Raw genomic sequence first — 20819 nt, forward strand, 5'->3', positions numbered from 1 at the left:
AGCTAATTTATTTGGAAGAGGCCAATCAACAAACATTGAAATACTGGTATTCACATTTCAGCATTGAGAAAACTATGCTCCTCCCAACCAATGCTACCGAGCTAAATGATGGATAAAAATGGTACTCACCCCAGAGCTTAAGCCAGAAGGATCATTGAGAGATATCTGGCCAAATGTGTTGTACAAGTGGTCGGGAAGACTGGGCTTCTGGAAGTCCGTTTGGGCACCAAGAGGTCCACCTCCAACGATAGGAGTATTGATAAGTTGCTGCTGTTGTTGCTGCTGCTGCTGTTGCTGCTGTTGCTGTTGTTGCTGCTGCTGTTGCTGCTGATGATGATGTTGCTGTTGATGCTGCTGGTGATGATGCTGCTGCTGGTGCTGCTGTTGTTGCTGCTGCTGATGTGGTTGTTGATGCTGTTGGTGCTGTTGTGGCTGATGGGGCTGCTGGTGCTGATGATGCTGGTGCTGTTGTTGTTGCTGTTGCTTAACATATAATGCCTGTTGGGCTGCAATCTGGTTCTGAAAGTGAAATCGTTTATGTTGTATATTATTCTGTATGGAGGCAATGTCTTAGCCCACTCCAACAGGGGGAATTCATAATGAACTACATACATATACCAAAGGCTTTTCCCCCTTACACTGAATCATATATATCAAATACATTATATCATCCCCATACTGGGGGTAATGAATGCATGGTGACATACAGTAAGTACATTTGGAATTCCTTAGAGTACCTTTATGGACATACACAATCTATGTTCGAGTAAAATCTCATTATGAAATGTGAGGCTTTTGTATTACTGTCGTCCCCCAGAACTTTTTCTTTCTGTACACCACCCAACATTCACAGGATCACTGTGGGGCTGTTTCATGTCAGTGGCCTTTAGGTAACCAGTAACTGTGCCCTGTCAGGTTCCTAAGTTACTCAGGGAAGATATGTTGTGTTGTTGTTTTGGGACTGTTGGTGTGGAGTATTGTAGTACAAGATATTCTGTGTCTTCCATGTGGTGGGACCAAAGATAGGTCCCTGCATATAGTGGTCCTACACAATGGGCAAAGAAATTATTCATTTTCAAATCCCATCAAGACTTGGCTACCTCCCTGGTATGAGGGAAGGAGGACCTTGGTATATAGCTAGATAGATCAAGCCCCTCTTCTGCATCAGGAAGTGCAGCCCTGAGGGGCTCATGCTCACTCTCCAGACCAGGCTCAGTATCTCTCTTTACAGAGATCTGTGGAAGGTTCCAAGGATCACTGCCAGCCACTGTGGGGCTGCAGGTTTTTGATCGAGTGAAACTAGAGAAAAATCTAGTGTATCGTGGTTGGATCTGGGGCAAGTGCAGTAAGGCACTGCTATGGTACTGTGCCTTACTGCACTGCTTCTGACCTAGGCAATGGATGGGGGACAGGGACCTTCATCCATCAGGAATCACAATAAAAGGAACACCATGTCACCACACAGTCAATACCCCTGTACAGGGAATCTTATATGCATTAGAAAAGTATTACAATAAAGCATGCAAACTAACTGGAGGGTTGTAAACATACCTGGAGGTTCTGGATTTGCTGCTTTGTCTTTGTGATGTGAATATTAAGGTGCAGCATAGTTTGTGAGGATCCTTTGTTGAGGTGGGCCTGGGCTTGGCATATGGCCTGCTGTTGGGTCAGCTGGTGAAGCACTTTGATCTGGTTGAGCATGCTGTGGAGGTGAATGAGGGTATTGGGGGCCAAAGGCTGATTCAGGATATTGGCATTGAGGTAGCCTGCCTGTACTGCCATCTGGATGTGCTGCATGAGGGCACGCACCTGTGGCGAGTTGCCAGAGCTGCCCTGTAAACCAAAGCAAAACTTAGCAATATCATCCACACATCCCGACCCAGTCCTTACTGTCATGCTATAACCTTGCACTATGAGAAACTTACAACTTGGGAATTGCAGGGCAACTGTTGGTGGGGTCCAGGGAAGCGCTGGGCTGGGAAGATGGGGTTGTTGATATCAGGGAAAGGCCCTGCATGGTCATCAAGGCCAGGGGCAACAGCTGCTCCTGGGTTTCGCCAGGCATCATTGGCACCACGGCTGCTGAGTTCTTGGAAGCTGTCCTCCATTACCATATTATTATTGCGAAGGGCAGCTTCAATCTCTTCTTTCTGTTGGTAGAAGCAAGACTTCAAATGAACCTTATACTTCAGTTATATGGACAGAAATGTTGAATTTCGTGCAGCCATATAGCTTTCACATTGTACAAAAGGGAGTGAACATGTACCCATTTAATAAATTCAAATGTAAATTTGCACATTAGGGAAGCATTGAAATAATCCATGTGATATATATATATACATATATATATACACATATACATATATATACATACATATATACATATATATATACACATATACATATATATATACACATACATATATATATACATATACATATATGTATACACATACACACAAAACATTATGACAAGAATTCATATACAGACCTAAATATTTCTAGTATTGCGTATCAAGTGAATCGATAAAATATTCTCCTAAAAACCCAATAGTAAAGGGGTGAACTTGATGTACAAGTTTTATTTATAAAGACTCGCTCTACTTCCCTGAGGCCACGCCCAACCCCAATTACTTTTTATGTTAAATTTGGGCAAATATACTTTCACCTACTCTACAGAAAATAAAATTCTAATCATTACAACCCAAAAATGCTCTTTATTGCAAACATCTGTGGGCACTGAATATGGCAATTTGTAGCACAAACTAAGCCAATTAAATTTGGGGTAGCACAACAGCTATGAATCACAATGTTGAATGTACTTTCTTTTAAACATCCTCTGATAAAATATTTCAATACTATTTCCTTCACTTTTCAAAGATCCCATTGCCATTGTAGAAAGGATACTAATATAATCATTAAAAATCTACATGTTCACATAATGAGGTCATAGCGGCAACATCAATACTTCCCATTGATTTCAATTCAAGTAAGATGCAAAGAATTAATGATGTTACTTTCTATAGCAATATCACATTCAATTTTTTCAACCACTAAACAAGTGAAATCAAAAGCATAGTGCTTTACACTATCAATTTGTGCTCCACTTTGAATACATACACTTAAATGAAAAAATAGTAATTTGTACTGAATCATATTGAAGAATTATAGATGTGAGACTGATGACAGCTACCATCACATATTTAGATCTGCTTGAGGTAAATCATCCCCTGTTAATCATCTTCAAACTCTTTCACTTCCATTTAGAGATTTACCAACAGTGTCTTCAGACTGGATGCATGACCTCTCTAAATTCCTGCCACCTTTAAATACAAGGAAAAACAATTTGTGACTGCTCCATCCCACTCTCTGTCAGTACCAGAGAAAGTCTTACACTAATAAACATAGATATCAATCAAAGGTTGCTTCCCCAAGGTCTATGGGAGGATCTGAGGACCACAGTGAGCTGTGTGGTGCTGCAGGTTTACAGCAAAACTCGAGGTAACTGAACCAATAGGTGATGGGTATCGCTGCAGCAGCTTAAGCTAATTTTCTGGGTATACTTAAATTTAAATTTGAAAATTACTGACGAAATGCTCATTTCTTTTTTTGATGAATTAAGGTGGTATACACCTAATTTCTTCATAAAGCATTGATATAATACCTGTTGCAAGTGGTGGTCTGGATAAAACCATTACAGCATCATCAAACATTTTCTACACCAGATTAAAAAATCCCCCTGCCAAAAGGATTCTTTTCCCCCCTTGCAAAGTAAGTGTGTACAAATATTCTTTCATCTTTATCTGCTACAAAAGTTGTCTTCAATGTTTGAATTCAGTAATCATGAAATATCCCTGGATCTGTCAACTATTTAATTTCAACAAGTTAATACTTATGCGAGTAATTCGCTAGTGAACAGTTAATACTTGTTTTATGTAGGAATCTTATGCTATAAATTAACCCCACATTTTGAGTGAGCAAGAGTGAATGAACAAGAGAGTGAGTGAGTGTATGTGGTGTGAGTGTGTGTGTGTATGTGGTGTGTGTGTGTACACACGTGCCTAATTGTAGAAGTCGGGAAACTGGAACACTTGTGGTGGAGTCCCATCTCATGCTCTCCAATTTATTATACAGAACTTCAAGTTAATGCATGGTTCCAACATGATTTATATCCTTATTTTCTATATTTAGATCTGAAATAGTGTTGTTACCATTTGGGTTGCCCTAAACTATTGCAAGCATTTATACACCTGAATGAAAACCCATTTATTCACATCCTTTAGACATTAAATTTCCTAAATTTGTTTTCATGACATTTCAACCTTCTCCCATTCCTTATCAAGAGATCCTTTCAGTCAATGTAGTCTATCCCCTTTAGCAACCTAAATACTGTTAACTATTTCACCTTTTTCTCTTCATCTTTCAATGTTGGAGGATCCATATCCATATACCAAGGCTTTTTCCCCCTTCCAAGGGAGGTAGCCAAAAAGGGAAAGGCATAAAAACACTCCCACCCATTTCATCCCTAAATACACTCCACACCCCTCCCGCCCTTCCTCTCATCTGAGCACCTCCTGGATGACGGGTCATCCCTGCACCCTGCCCACCGCCCTGGGTCAGAAGCTGTGTCGCAAGACACAGTACATCCACAGCAAGGCCGCTTCATTTAATCGGCGACCCCCCCTCTCCGTCCCCCTTTGCATATAAGGCGAGGACGGGGAGAAATACCTTCGGGCTGCGTCAAAATTTACTCACACATACTACCCCACCCCCCCGCCCATTCCTCCTCATGCAGTCACAACATCATCCATATACATCCATTCTCCACTCACCTCTGTCTTCCGTCCTCTCCCTTCCTTCCTCAACAGACATTCCCCTCTTCCCCAAAGCCCCCTTCACCCCATCCATCCACCTCATCCTAGGACGTCCCCTCATGTTCACTCCCTCCACATCTGCCTTCCATACCTCTTTTACTAGTCTTTCTTCACTCATTCTTTCCATGTGTCCAAACCATCCTAATATTCTTTCATCAACCCTATCTCCCAAATCCTTTTTCACCCCTGTTCTCCTCCTCACCTCCTCATTTCTCACTCTATCCAGCCTAGTAACCCCCACCATACTTCTCAGACACCTCATCTCAAACACATTCAAACTCCTTCTCTCTTCTTCTCTTATGTTCCACGTTTCTGCCCCATACAGTGCTGTTGGCACAATCACTCCTTCATACAGTCTCCTCTTCGCATCCATTCCCAAATGTCTATTCCTCATTACACTCTTTAAACCACCAAGGCATTTACTCGCTTCTCTCAATCTACATTCTACCTCCACCTTCACTCCACCTTTTCCTGCTACACTTGCACCCAAGTATCTAAAACTATCCACTTCCTCCAGTCGCTCTCCCTTAATGTTCACTTCCAGTCTACTGCCACTTTCACCCCTTGTACATCTCATCACCTTACTTTTACCCACATTTATCTTTAGCTTTCTTCTATCACATACTCTCCCAAACTCTGCCACCAGCTTCCTCAATCCCTCCTCTGACCCTGCCACAAGCGCAGTGTCGTCCGCAAACAACAGCTGGCTCACCTCCCACTTTTCTCCATTTTCTTTAACCATCTCCAATCCCTGACTCACTACCCTAGCATTCACCTCTCGCACCACCCCATCCATGTATAAGTTGAACAGCCAGGGCGACATAACGCATCCTTGACGAAGTCCCACCTTTACTTCAAACCACTCACTCTCTCCATTTCCAATCCTAACACATGCTCTACTACTCTCATAAAAACTCTTAACAGCTCCCAAAAGCTTTCCTCCTATCCCATAAATCTGCATAACCTCCCACAGTGCCTTTCTGTCTACCCTATCATAAGCCTTTTCCAGATCCATAAAAGCCCAAAAAACATCCTTCCCCTTTCCTATAGCTTTCTCACATATCTGTCTTACCACAAAGATCTGATCTACACAACCTCTACTCGTCCTAAATCCACACTGTTCCTCACCAATTACTCCTTCTGTTCCTCTCCTAATCCTCTCAATTAAGATCCTCCCATAAGCCTTCCCTACTACACTCAACAGGCTAATCCCTCTGAAATTACTACATTCACACTTGTCCCCTTTTCCCTTGTAAAGAGGAACTATACAGGCACTACTCCAGTCCTCCGGTACTCTACCCTCTCTCCAGCAAACATTAAATAACCTCACCAACCAGTCCACCATCACTGAACCTCCCTTTTTCAGACATTCTGCATGACATCCATCCAGACCAGGTGCCTTACCTGCTTTCATTATCTTTACAACTGCCTTCACCTCATCCATCCTTATTTCTCCTCCATTCTCCTCACTCATCACTCTCATTTTCTTCGCATTTCCCACTGCAGCTATCTTTCCTTCCCTATCCTCCTTCACATTCAGTGCTTTTAGTGTCTCCTCGTACAGTTTATCTACCAGGCTGGGAACCAGTTTGGTTATTGCCTTTGGTTACTTGCTACCCTTCATTGTGTGGGGAACTTACCACTGATGTATACTCTAGTCTTGGATAGATCAGGGTTTCTTAGTCTTTTTTTTTTTCCTCTTCATAAATTTAAAAGCAACTTTGATGTTCTGCATGAGTCATCTCTTCCAAAATATTACTGAATGTCAGTTGATATGTGGTCTTTTATTAACATTCCCATATCTCTCTCCTCTTTTGTTTTTGTAATGGATTTACTTCACATGGAATGGTTCAAGATTGGAGCTATTGCCCGTTTCCAATATTTAGCATTTCTTAGTACAGAAATTAAGTTTTCTATATTTGGTTCCATGCAAATATGGGGTTAATCTTTTTTGCAAAAGTATGCTGGTGGTGTAGTTGGAAGCAGGCTGGTTCTCATTAACCATATCTAGGTTTTCCTATAGCAATTCACACTCCACTCGTGACATCTGAATCACCAGAAAAAAAAAAAAAAAAAATGCTATAAATTTAAATACCAAAGGCTTCTTCCTCCTAATAAGTTTGCATAGCTACCTATTCCATTCATCATATCACTGATATCACACAAAGAACATTACTGGTACCAATACTGAGCTATATATTACCCCACTAATTACCCTCTCCAATCTTAACATTTCACTTTTCACTACTGTTTATATACCATTCTGAAAATCCTTTGCCTATTCTATTGTGTTCCCTGCAAGTCCTAAATTTTCCAATTTCATACTAACCTTATATGCAACACCTTATCAAAAGCCTTTTCCTGGTCCCAGTAAGCAATTTACCCACCCTTCTCTTTCACAACACACATTCTCAAATAAAAGTTTAGCAGGTTTGTTACATGTAACTTTTTTCTGAATCTGAATTTTTTTTTCTCAACCAAGATTCTCTTCTCCACATAATCTACCACTTTTTACAATTTGTTCACACATTTTTGCATTCTGGTTAAGGACATGAATGTAATTCACCAATTTTTTCCTGCTTCTTCACTTGTGGACTGACACCGCAGTTACCGATTTCCAGCCAAATAGCAACTTCCCTTTCAGGGAATATACAATCTGTTGGTGTACTATCCATCAACTGTTCTCTGTATTCTTTCAGTTTCAATTTTGAGATTCCAGCTGGCCTTGAGGCCTTTCTCATTTCCAAATTCTTTTGGCACTTTCATGCAGTTTCATGTTACGATGTTTTCCTAAACTTCACATTTCTCTTCTTCAGTCCTCTTTCTTGGTGAATAATGACTGGACCCCTGCCTGTTTTCTTGCTTCTTCATGTATTAACCAGTGAACTTTAAACTTTGTGGTTCACTCTCTTTGCTTCAGCCTGCCTTTCAGCTATCTATAGATCTTAAGTTTATTTCACTACATTCCTTTTACACCTTTTTTTTTTTTCTAATACTTGTGTATTCATTTCTGGAAAGAGGAAGAGGGAGGTAGAAAGTACAGGAGAGGAGGAGAGGGGGGGGATGGAGAAAAGAGGGTGAAGCAGGAGAGGCAGGATAGAGGAAGAGAGGGAGGAAAGGGGAGAGGGAGGAAAGGGGAGAGGGAGGAAAGGGGAGAGGGAGGAAAGGGGAGAGGGAGGAAAGGGGAGAGGGAGGAAAGGGGAGAGGGAGGAAAGGGGAGAGGGAGGAAAGGGGAGAGGGAGGAAAGGGGAGAGGGAGGAAAGGGGAGAGGGAGGAAAGGGGAGAAAGGGAAAGGGGAGAAAGGGAAAGGGGAGAGGGAGGGAGAGGGAGGGAGAGCGAGGAAAAGGAGAGAGCAAGGGAAAGGGGAGAGGGAGGGAGAGCGAGGAAAAGGGGAGAGCAAGGGAAAGGGGAGAGGGGGGAGAGGGAGGGAGAGCGAGGAAAAGGGGAGAGCGAGGGAAAGGGGAGAGGGAGGGAAAGGGGAGAGGGAGGGAAAGGGGAGAGGGAGGGAAAGGGGAGAGAGAGGGAAAGGGGAGAGAGAGGGAAAGGGGAGAGAGGGAAAGGGGAGAGAGAGGAAGGGGGAGAGAGAGGAAGGGGGAGAGAGGGAAAGGGGAGAGAGAGGAAGGGGGAGGGGGAGAGGAAGGGGGAGGGGGAGAGGAAGGGGGAGGGGGAGAGGAAGGGGGAGGGGGAGAGGAAGGGGGAGAGGAAGGGGGAGGGGGAGAGGAAGGGGGAGGGGGAGAGGAAGGGGGAGAGGAAGGGGGAGGGGGAGAGGAAGGGGGAGGGGGAGAGGAAGGGGGAGGGGGAGAGGAAGGGGAGGGGGAGAGGAAGGGGAGGGGGAGAAGGGGGAGGAGAAGGGGGAGGGGGAGGGGTAGGGGGAGGGGGAGAAGAAGGGGGAGGGGGAGAAGAAGGGGGAGGGGGAGAAGGGGAGGGGGAAAAGGGGAGGGGGAGAAGGGGAGGGGGAGAAGGGGAGGGGGAAAAGGGGAGGGGGAGAAGGGGAGGGGGAGAAGAAGGGGAGGGGGAGAGGGAGGGGCAAGAGGGGGAGAGGGAGGGGCAAGAGGGGAGAGAGGAGGGAGAGAGGGAGATATTAGAAATATCAGGGATAGGAGAGATAAGATGAGAGATGGGAAATTTGCAGATGTGCACTATGTGGGAGGGCTGGGAGAGGTGGGGCAGTGGGAGAGGTGGGGCAGTGGGAGAGGTGGGGCAGTGGGAGAGGTGGGGCAGTGGGAGAGGTGGGGCAGTGGGAGAGGTGGGGCGGTGGGGTAGTGGGAGAGGTAGAAGAGGTGGGGTGGTGGGAGAGGTAGAAGACATAGAAGAGGTGGGGTGGTGGGAGAGGTAGAAGAGATAGAAGAGGTGTGGGGTGGTGGGAGAGGTAGAAGAGGTGGGGTGGTGGGAGAGATAGAAGTGAGGTGGTGGGAGATGGGGGGAGTGGGAGAGGTGGGGAGGGTAAGAGCTGAGAGTGAGCAAAAGATGGGAGAGGTGGGGAGGGTGAGAGCTGGGAGTGAGCAAAAGATGGGAGAGGGTAAGAGATACGAGGGTGAGAGCTGGGAGTGAGCAAAAGATGGGAGAGGGTAAGAGATAAGAGGGTGAAAGCTGTGGCAAGGCAAGAGCAGGGGGAGAGGAAGGGTTGGGAAAGCTGGGAGAGGGGAAGGTACTAGGTGAGATAAGAGAGGAGGGGGAAGTGGTCATTCTTACTGTAAACCAAGTGACAATTCCCATTCCATTTTTGGTGCTGCTTTACTACAATACCCTTGTGTCAACCTGTCAATACCAAATGGATTCAGGGCATCTTTATTAACCCCGTTCTTCTCAGGCGGGCCTTTTCATTTGTTTTCTGGTTGCCACCAAACTAATTTGTTTATCTGCATATCATCCCTCAACAGCAAAGGGAGGGAGGGGGAGGGGGAGGGAGGGAGGGAGGGGGAGGGAGGGGGAGGGAGGGAGGGGGGGAGAGAAAGAGAAATATATATATATATATATATATATATATATATATATATATATTACATATATATATTACATATATTATATATATAAAATAAATAAATAAAATAAAATAAATAAAAAATAAAACTTGAAAATAGAAACAAGTACATAAATACAGAAAACCTTGTGTCTCCACCTTTGACTGGTACTACCTATTTCACATTGTGAAATACTGGCAGTTCTCTCTGAATATGGTGGCTTTGTTGCAACCAAGGAGTAAAGGGGTAATACAAATTTATGCGCTCTCATGTCTATGTGCTCTGGTCAACTCAAAGCACACATTCTGGACAGGCTAACTGTAATATGTTTTACAATTTCCTGGCTGATTTTGCTAAAGTATTTCACACAATTCTTACTATTTTAGGTATTATGAACACGTTAGAATACACCCTTTTACATTACAAAATCTAGACTTAAAAACCCAGTGAAATGCATTTCACCAATATTAGCTTATTGTCATGACATTAATCAACTTGCATGGGTGGGATCGTTATGTTCTCTCAGCTCTTCACTTGCCTTTCCACAAGTGTGAACCAGAACAATTCCACTTCTTACAAGGCTATAGGGGCATTCACAAAAACCCAATTACTTCCTTTAACAAAAAATATTTGCTACTGAAATACCTTACCTTTGCATTAGTTTTGCTCTATCTTTACATTTTCTTCCATTAATTTTCTGATCATTCTCCCTATCCCCCCTTCTGAAAGAACATCTGCACATTAACTTGTGCAGTTGCAGGGAGGAACCACTGTATGTTAGTAGGAAGGGCTGCACTCAGGTTGGGAAAAGGTTGGAGCATTTCAACGGCCACTGCTTGCAAGGCAGATATATTCCTATTTAATGATTTTTTTCTCTCCAAAGAACCTAAAACCCATTAGTGAAAAATGTTCACTTAAATCTGTTGACCCTTTAATTACAGATACAACTGAACATGAGTGAGCCCATCATGATATATGTAAATCATTTTTATATTCTTTAGATGCTAAAGCTGACCAAGTAACAACCTTAGTCTCCACTTGTTACACATATATACATATGTATACATATACACATATACATACATATATACACATACATTATATATATATATCATACACGCAATATACCATAAATCTTGCTAAACCCAACACCACCACTTTGGTCACTTCTAAAATGTTAGTCAAACTATCATTTTATTTCAGTGAGGTCTAAGCAATCCAATGTGTTATTCTAAGACCAAATTGTACATTTATTGTACCTTAAACCCAGAGTTGCTTGGTGAACTTAATCCAATGCTAAAACTATTCTAATAATCAAGCTGCTGTCCTCCTACCATAAGACAAGCCAATGGTAGTGTGGTAAACTGCTCAACCTGCTCAGGACGAGCTGCTGTCTTACACCATCACCACTACATCGCATCTCATTATCTCACCTTGAAACCCATCTCGAGCAGTGATCGGAATTGCTTGCTGTTGTAGATAAGTTCTTTTGAGAGTCCCTTGGGAACCTGGCAAAACAAAATCAAGAGCCACGTAAGTTGTGGCTTGGCATCAGGCATGACAATCACACATGGGGATAAAGGCATAGGCTAAACCAATTAGTTCATTGTCATATCCTAACCTTGCATTCAAATCAAGCCTATCCTAACCTATTAAATATTACCATTCCCTTTTTAAGGAGCACTATGTTAGCATAAGTTAAGCAATGTTAGAGGGGCCACCATGAGTAGGATGAAGTTAGCAATAGATAATCAACTAGCATAATTCCTAAGATGGATACTGATTGATAACTTTCTATGGGACAAATAATTTAATGAATATTTTAAATTAATCCATTCTTAATTGCACAACTTTTACAACCACTAGCTACTTTCCACTCCTTCACTAGTTCATTATACCCTCCTATCTTGAAACACCTGTCTCAGTAATATTAAATGAGCCAAACCCAACCTTTTCTACAGCTTACGAACCTCAGTCTGTAATCCCAAATGTTGCTCGAATTGAGCAAGTTTCTGGAATGAATGCACACCAAATGATTTTCTGAAAGCCTTCACACTTGTACTTTTGCCAATATGAGCAAATAGGCATGCATACTGACAATGGCTAAAGCAGTATCTGAATGGGGAAGTAAAGAAAAATATATCTACCTATACACAAATTGCATTGCAAAATTTCTAATATCAAATCTAACATTATCCTTTGTGAACAAAAAAAAATAATAATCTATCATACTCAATCAAATACCCATCTTGAACTGCACTAACAATGACATGCTTTCTTCATCCCTAAAATATCCAAGCACTGTATACAATCACATAATACATGCAATTTGATTCATTACATGCAACTGGTATGAAACACACAGTATCACCCTTGTTAAATTTCCACAACATTAATAATTAACATGCTACATGTTTAGGCCTTACCACTGGTGTACATACATTTCCAATGAATATAATTGAAATTAGATCCATACAATAAAAAATGGGTTGGTTCCTCCTTGCTATTCCTAGCTCATAAAAGAGCCTCCATATCAAATAATCCCCAGGACAAATAATCCTCACTTCCTCACTATCAACAAGAAGACCCATGTCCCAGAGATTCACACATCCCAAAACATGCTCCTGTAGTTTCTTCTGGTTTTCTTATGCTGAAGCAGAGTAAAGTATATCCACAAAGTACATGCTTTACCCAAACATTTACAAAGAATTTTTTATCAAATTTGGATTACATATCAGACAGGGTATGTGCATTCAAAGCTCCATACAAATGAAAAGCTAAGCAGTAACATATACACCAGAAGTGTAAATAAAGGTCATCACATCTAGATTACAGTGATCAAGTTTGCAACACAGAGGAAATCAAAGTGCAATAGAAATCATAAAGTAGCCCATAACAACGAGAATATACAAAACTGGATGAAAATGCAAAATCCATGTAGAAGCAATGACTCATATCAAGCAAGGAAGCCTGCACATGCAAATATGCTGCAGTTGCCTTGCTACCGATGTAAAGATATACATCTCTTCTCATTAAATTCTCAGCCTGTCTTCTAATCTTCTTGGCTGTCTTGCTGTATCAGTGATGAAACTCTCCAATGAAAAGTTGATACATATCAGCCAACTATATATGACAAACCTGTACACTCAATTTTCCCTTATGACAGGAGAAAAATGCCCTTTCCCAAAAAACATTCCAAGTCTCTGGTCCTTCATTACTTTATCTTACTTCAGTGCACTTTCATGCGTAAAAATCCACATAAATAGAACATGTAAATGAATAATAAAAATTCTGGAAGTTTGTGTGAATAGGTTAAGTTGCAATGGATAATGCTCCTTGGCGTTCCCTATTGTAGTCTCTTGGTTTCCAGTAGACATGTGTTGTTCTAGGATACCCTGCATTCTCTGCCTGCTGGAAGTTTATCAATAATTTCTTGTCACTGTCAAGCATTTCAATTTCTATGATCTTTCCTGATTGTACCTGGAGACTGGGTAAAAAGCAATGTTTATACATATTGCCACTACTACTGTTTAGCCAGACTGTACTTTCTTGTTGAAGGCCTCCAGTACTTTTTGTGAGATTTGTAATCAGTGTGCTAGCTGCTGAAGTTGTCTTCTTTGAATTGGTTTGGCAAGGTATGTATGTTTCAATTCTTTCCAAAATCAATCCTTCCTTGAAGCTGGATACGGTAGATGCGAGATGGGTCTGTAGGGTGCTGGTTTCTCTAATGCTTTGTTTGATTCTAAGAATTATGTGTGCTCTTTCATATTGATAGGATGCTTGTGTGACCCAAAATGGAGGAGAGAGAGAGAAAAAAAAAAAATTAATAATAATATTGTTAGATTTTCTTGCTACATGTGGTAATTTTGTACCTTGTCTGGTCCTTCCAAGTTTTTCAACCTCCAAGATTTTTGTGCATCTATTCTGGGGAGGATAGAAAGTCGTTTTTGTCTACTTTTACTCTACATATAATTCTTCCATTTTCCTGTTTTTGATGCCATGAATTTTGTTTTATTGAAATGCTTGTTTATGATACTGCATTATTTTGATGATATTATGTTGTATTGACAATTTCTTCACTTGGAACTGCAGTTTCAAGGAGTCACTTTGGCCTGGATCCAAGATCTGTATCAACTTGTAGACCATTCTCTCCATCTCTTCATAAAAGGAGAGCCAACATATAGCTACTCCCTGATACCGCTGTAAATCCATGACAGAGGAACACTTGTCACAGAAATACAACTGAGACAACAGTCTAATGTTTCTTCCCAGATCTCTGAGAGAGTCTGAGGACTTGACAGTTATTGGTGCAGCAGGTTTCCAAGCAGTGAAACCCAAGGCTACAACAATTAGTGACAATAATAATGATCATCATCATTATGGATTCTGGATGAGTGTGGGGTGTGTGAAGGGGCCTTTTGGTACAGTAAGTCCTCATTATATGGTACATATACAATCCTGAAAACCTTACTGCAAATTGAAATTACCATATACCGAACCCATTATAACATGTAATAATAGGATATGGCAGACATACCTTCTCCCTGATCTTTCCTCTTCACAATATCTAGCGGATACCGTATCCGTGAATTAATCTTGCCATAAATAGAATTGAGAGTAGTAAGTGCCAAATACCGTAACTGTGAATTTACCGGATAAAGAATTACCATATAAAGAGGACTCATTGTACATGTAATATTATTATTACTATTATGTCTTGACCAAATATCAGAACTGAATCCATAAATTTCATGGTAATAAATTTTAATGTAATATTTGTTGGATTTCAGTTATTAGCAATATAGAGCATGGCAGCAATTTAAGCGGTCATTAAATTTGTACAAATGTGGAAAATGTGGATAGCAAAAGGTTTGAAGTGAATGCTGGTTTGAGTCCAAGGTGTGAATGTTACCAATGCTGCTTAACTTGAATATGGATAGAGTAATGAGTGAAACAAGAAAGCGAATTGTGCTGCTTATGAAAAATGGGTATGACTGGATGATAACCAGACTACTACATGAAGATGACTTCTCCTTACAGAGACAGTGCAATTGCAATTAAAAGCAAGCGAATTTGGCAAGGTTTGGTGGAGAAACTACATTAATATATCAATAGTAGTTTTAGTGTTACCAAAGATCAAAGGACAATATAGATATCCAGTTGCATGGGGAGAAATTGTATACAACAAAAAACTAATATGCATGAATGAAAGGTAAAAGGTGCCCCGAGATTGGTGGGGAGAAATGAAAGGATGTTTGGAGTAGTGAAGAAAGGACTGTATGTAACAACATTTGTGTCATCTTGTGTACAAGAGCAAGGTCTAGAGGATGAAAGCAAGTCATAGGGAGCCAATCAAAACTTCATGTTCTATGCATCTGAAATGTGTGGGGAGCACGCACACATTTACGAGACCACCAGTGGGATGCAGATTAACATGTAGTGATCTTGTAACCAGCTACACATAAGTGTAGTGATACAGTTCATGCACTCCTCTACTGTATTTTGCCACTAAGTTTTGTCTTTTTCAATTCAGCAAATTCGTGATGTAGGAGGAAAATGAAAGATTTGGTTTACCGTCACCAAATCACCCCCCCACTATCAGGAGGCTAGGATGGTCCCCCTTTACAGAGGACTTTGTATCACAGAATTTAAAGAACCATACCCTTGGTCCAACTTACTCACAGCAGGATTCAAACCACTGTCACCTTGACCTCCATTGCATTTGTGACACTAACTTGCTTGGCCAGCGAGCAATCCATGAGAAAATTAAACAACAAATATGCATCAACTTCTACCAGATTGAAAGCCTTGTGTGCATAAACTTGGGTGAGGTCAAGTGTACAAAAATTCAAAAGATGGTCATGAAAGTGTTAATAGCAACAAGTGCTGTGAGAGACATGAAAGAGTATGATTGATGAAATATTGGGCAAAGTGCTGGTTGCAGTGCATGAAAACTGCCATACTTTTACCAGGGAATGAGAAAGAAAAGACAAGAAGTAAAGCACAAGATAAAGGAGGCAATAATAGTGTTTTTATCTCCAAATTATGAACATGCAAGAAATAGACCATGGGAAATGTGGCTGGAAATGACAAATGAAACCAAAAAGCATGTAGTCTGGATGTTGAACAAAAATGTGATATCAAATTGAAGAATGTACACACTATAGCACAAAAATTGTGCACCATGGACAAACCAACAGCAATGCTAAGAAAATAATGTGGTGCAATATTTGCACAGTTTGAGTGGGAAATAGTGAAACTGATACGCGTGATGGGAAGCATGGTGAGCATTTTCCTCTCCCATGTCAAGCCACCTGTAAAGGCTGATCAGAACAGGAGGGAGGGAGGGATGGGGGTGTAATTCACCACGAGTTTTCTCCACTAGGCTAATCAATCAATACAGAGTACAGCATCAGTTTTGTGAAGTAGTACAAATACAGGACAGAGTTCAATAAGCATGGAGTTTCAGACCCCCATCCTCCCATGACTCCTGCTGCCATACCTTTCTATCAGTGTTCAATTTCAAATGAACGTTTCAGAGACTTGGAATACCTTTTGGGCTTACAAGCACCATTTAATGTAATTTACAGCTATATTGTTATGAAGACAAAAATATGCACATGTTGCCATTGCTTACAGCTCTGTGGAGTTGTCCTTTCATAACAATAGCAGGTCTTGTTTGAAATACTACCAGTGACAAGCTTATAATCCCCAAAGTACATTCACTCTATCCTGTTAACAGTTCAATCGTGGTACTTTGAATCGTTGCCTCAATTAAGACTTCTGTTATCTTCCTAAAACAATACTAAACTGGTTGTTCTGCCAGTACCTTACTCAAACCATATGGGCTATCAGACAATACAGGAGAGATGATTACATTTACAATACAGTGACTAAAAAGTGAGAAAAGGAAGAGGCACTGACAGGCTACACAAGGGACAGCAGTAGCAATGCCACTTCAGACAAATACTGGAAACGCACGCGCACACACTTGCACACATATGTAAATGTGCACGCATATACACGCACACACACATATGCACACGCACGCACGCACGCACATACACGAGACAAAGGGGAGGATCAAAACAGAAGCAATTTGGCAAGACACAAGGCTATGCAGCTCATGGGCTGGCTGGGACATGGTAGCATTATATTATCAACTTACAGAGAATTGGAAGTGGGGTGTGTCTGGCATGAAAGGTTTAGGAGACCTTAGGTCAAGAAGGGAAGGATAACCAGGATTCATCTGTAAGTACCAATTGGCAACACATTAATTCAGTGTCACCATTACATGAAACCTAGCATTAGCTGTTCCACTGATGAAACATTCATTCTCATCCTAACTGCTTGTCAAGATTTCAATTCTACAACCTGCATGGCAACTCCCTGTACACATGCCTGGCTCTTCACATCATGACGCAACATCTTCATAAATAATCACCTGTCTTACCTGGAATACATTTCCTTTCAGGCACAATCCTATATTCAACAATTTTTTTCATAGTTTCTTTAGCCATCAGAGCTGGACACCAGCAAATCAATTTGCAAGTAAGTAAGCTTCTCTGGCAATAACTGGTGAGGTGATCTGAGTACACAATACTCATTCCACTCCAACACAAAAATTAAACATGTACCACTAAAATAAACAGTAACAATGATTAACAATAATGATGAGGGCGATAATATAACGCTGTAGGAACTACACTGTTCCAGTCAGATGCTTGTACTACAGCAGAACTGCACCTTTTCACTGTACCACAGCAGACTTCCTTGTTGTGAAATGACATGCAGGTCACACACAGGAGCCAAATGGTTCATGACATCATATACTACAATATGCAAATTCCCCCACATAAACCTGGTGAATCCCATGACAGGTACACAGTTCTGGAGTGATTTATGGAACTTTTAGGATCTAAACTCAGTGGCAATAAGAATTCTGTTGTAGTCGCATATTTAAGACATGTTGTAGTCTTAAATGTGCGACTACAACAATCCAAGTTACTTCTACTGGTGAAAAAATCAATCAATCAATAAACAGTTAAAGTTTACATTGAAAATTAATAGAAAAATGAAGATGGAAGAAATAAAAAAGAAATAAACAAACTGCTCTTGTTCTTGAACTTTATGCTTTCCATACAATGTATGAAATATATGGGCAGGAAGTATTTGACAGAACCACTGATTTTTGTTGTTACATTAATCACACTACCAGGCAAGTGACACCTATATTCCTACACTGCATGCTCAAGGTCAGACAACCTACATTAAAGCCTTCATCTTCACAATTCTTCTTTCATGAGTATTAAACACCTGAAAAGTTATTGACCACTTCATTTCCTGGAAGTCCTTTGTACCCAAGCTTTGTGTAATCCACCATAAAAAAGCACATGCTGGTGGAAATCCCTACACACATTGGACAAAATACTGAGCTATCCATGGTTTAAAATTGCAGGAGCACAAAACACATGCAAACTCCTTACCAATGAAATATCATGATAATAATATAAAAATGTGATGACAATCTAAGTTCACACATACACAACCTCCCAGTACTACATCAAGCACACCACTACTGTCAATAGGAAATTAGACCAGTAGCATTCACTTCAAGTCCTCAAAGAGACAGGAAAGGAGGGAGGGAAGGAGTGAGCAAGGGAGGGAGGGAGGGAGGGAGGGAGGGAGGGAGGGAGGGAGGGAAGGAAGATGGGAAGGAGAGTGCGTGTGGGAGAGAATGAGGGAGAGAGAAAGGAGAAAATGGAGGGGGGAGAGGAGTGAGAGGAAAGGGGGGGAAAGGGAGAAGAGGGAAGAGAGGGAAGAGAGGGAAGAGAGGGAGGAGAGTGAGTAGGGAGGGGTGCAAAGAAGATTGCACTAATTAATGCGAATCACTCATGTGCACCAGATATAACAACCCTGTTAATTTTCACTTTCAAAAACAAGCAAGCCTACTCTTACACAGCATTCACCTGCATGGGGTTAACGTTGATTTCTCCCTCTTTCAACAGACAAATACACAACCTTACACACCTTGCATCAAATTCCGTAAATTCTCAAACAACCATCAGTAAAAAATGAAATAAAATGTGTTATGCTATCAGAATCTTAAAGGCTGTGGTAGCAAGCCCGTCAACCTACAAAACTAACCTTGCTCTGATGTCCCCATCCAGATGGGTCCATGTCTGGTTCACCCCAGCCACCTGGCACACCAGTGGGTGTCTTGGGTTTGCTGGCCCAAGAGGGTGACGTGATGGGAGGTTCTCCCCATGCTGGCTTCACCTCTTCTCCCCACACAGCAGCTGAAGTTGGATCATGTGGAGGATCTACCCAGCTGCCGTTGCGACTATGGAAGCAGTGCAGAAGCTTTTATTAATTTACTATAATGTTACCAAGAATACACATATATACACTCACCATTAACCATTACCAAGAACACATACAAAAATTAACATACGGGACAATCTGCTCTCCTTCGTTTGTCCACAAGTATGACAAATTAAATATCTTTTAAGTACCATGCAATAAATAAATGCCCTCTCAATCAATGAGAGAGTTCCACTACCTGAGAACTCACAGCACCACTGGTCCTTATCCCCCCCCATGAATCTCCCCAGGAAATCCCTGGACTGATGAATGCATTGTAATAGTACTTGAGTATTTCTACACCACCGACTCAAAGTAATAGGAAGTTGCTGTTGGCTGTAAGCTATCCTTGTGTTTCATGGAGAAGGAAATACAGACCAAGTTGATAAAGATAAGCCCAGTCTATAGTGTCTGCCATTTGAGGTTCCATTTCCATATGGAAGTTGGAAAGTTGATGAGCAGGTATCCATTTTCATACCACAAATGCCCTCTTAATAAATACTCTATCAAGTACTATTTACATATAATTGCTTTTACCATGTTTTTCTGACCAATTTTCCTAAATTCTGCGTAACTCCCCCAAACCCTCTGAAGGATAAGGGGTGCATTAACTACCACTTATCCCTACATTTCCTATCTTTAGCACTCTTACACATAATCCATGTGCACCCAAAGCCCCCATTATCCTATCCCTCCACTTCATTACGGTCTTCCTTTCAAGCTCTCTACAACCATTTCCACTTTCCCTAGACACTGTCAGCCTTTTCTTGTTTTCTTTCCATATACCCACACTACCTCAGCACTTTCACCTACCTTATCTTAACAGCTTGCTTCCCACCCCTGTTCTCTGCCTTACTTCCACATCTCTCTCCATTTTTATGTGATCTGTATATACTTTCATTCCACATTGGAGATCACCACAGTTGAATAACAATTTTCAAGCTTTTCATGCACTGGTGATGTAGCCAAAATGTGCTGACCTCCCATCCTCCTAGTTGTAGGTTGACACCCAGACTTCTGAATCTTAGCAGTGACTGGCTATTACCTACCCCAACATTTCAAATACATAAGGCCAAGGTGACAACTTCCGTTTCAGCTACGCACCTTCTGGCATTTACTCATACTCCTCACCACCACCACCACCATTCTCATGTCAATCACATATCTCTAACAATTCATCTCACTTCTCTGCCTCTTTTATATTTCAAGTCTCTGCTCCATACAGTGTCATATGTACAACCACTCCTTACCTTCTCTATGCACCTATACCTACAACCTAGACATCTATTTACTCGGTTTACTTTATAACTCACCTCCACACCCACTCCTCTATCACCACCACATGACCCCACATTCTTGACTCCTCACTTTCCCAATCCCCTCATCCTTCATATACAATTCAACCTGCGTCATCTTTCCTTGTATATTTCATCACATTCTGCCGACATTTGTTTTCATCTCTCCCATACTCTGATTAAATCTCACACTTATCCATATGCCATCAGTCTATACATTTCCCTCACTACCCCCAATTCCTCACCACCAACTAAAGCAGATATTGTCTCAAACTCCCTCTTCTCTTTTTGTGCTCCTCTCTCCATTATTTCTGCATTTAATCTCC

General features: G+C 41.4%; 1 protein-coding gene across 11 annotated transcripts in view; it reads right to left on the reverse strand.

The window, feature by feature from the left end:
• Window positions 1–20819, reverse strand: part of gw (trinucleotide repeat containing adaptor protein gawky) — an 88712-nt gene that overhangs the window by 44015 nt on the left and 23878 nt on the right. For 8 of the 11 annotated variants that reach the window (XR_012965747.1, XM_076173887.1, XM_076173889.1 and 5 more), the window contains 6 exons: window positions 18983–19178; window positions 17004–17084; window positions 11269–11343; window positions 1926–2150; window positions 1552–1851; window positions 130–519 (listed from right to left, as the gene is read on the reverse strand). Coding sequence is in view for 10 of the 11 variants with exons in the window: in XM_076173887.1 (XP_076030002.1) it covers window positions 130–519; window positions 1552–1851; window positions 1926–2150; window positions 11269–11343; window positions 17004–17084; window positions 18983–19178 (1267 nt within the window). In the remaining variant the exon portion in view is untranslated. The remainder of the gene's footprint in view (window positions 1–129; window positions 520–1551; window positions 1852–1925; window positions 2151–11268; window positions 11344–17003; window positions 17085–18982; window positions 19179–20819) is intronic. The other 3 variants (XM_076173884.1, XM_076173886.1, XM_076173888.1) reach the window with 3 other exon arrangements.

The sequence above is a fragment of the Oratosquilla oratoria genome, chromosome 35 (genome assembly GCF_046742065.1).
Source record: "Oratosquilla oratoria isolate Oo_2021 chromosome 35, ASM4674206v1, whole genome shotgun sequence".
Lineage (NCBI taxonomy): Eukaryota > Metazoa > Arthropoda > Malacostraca > Stomatopoda > Squillidae > Oratosquilla > Oratosquilla oratoria.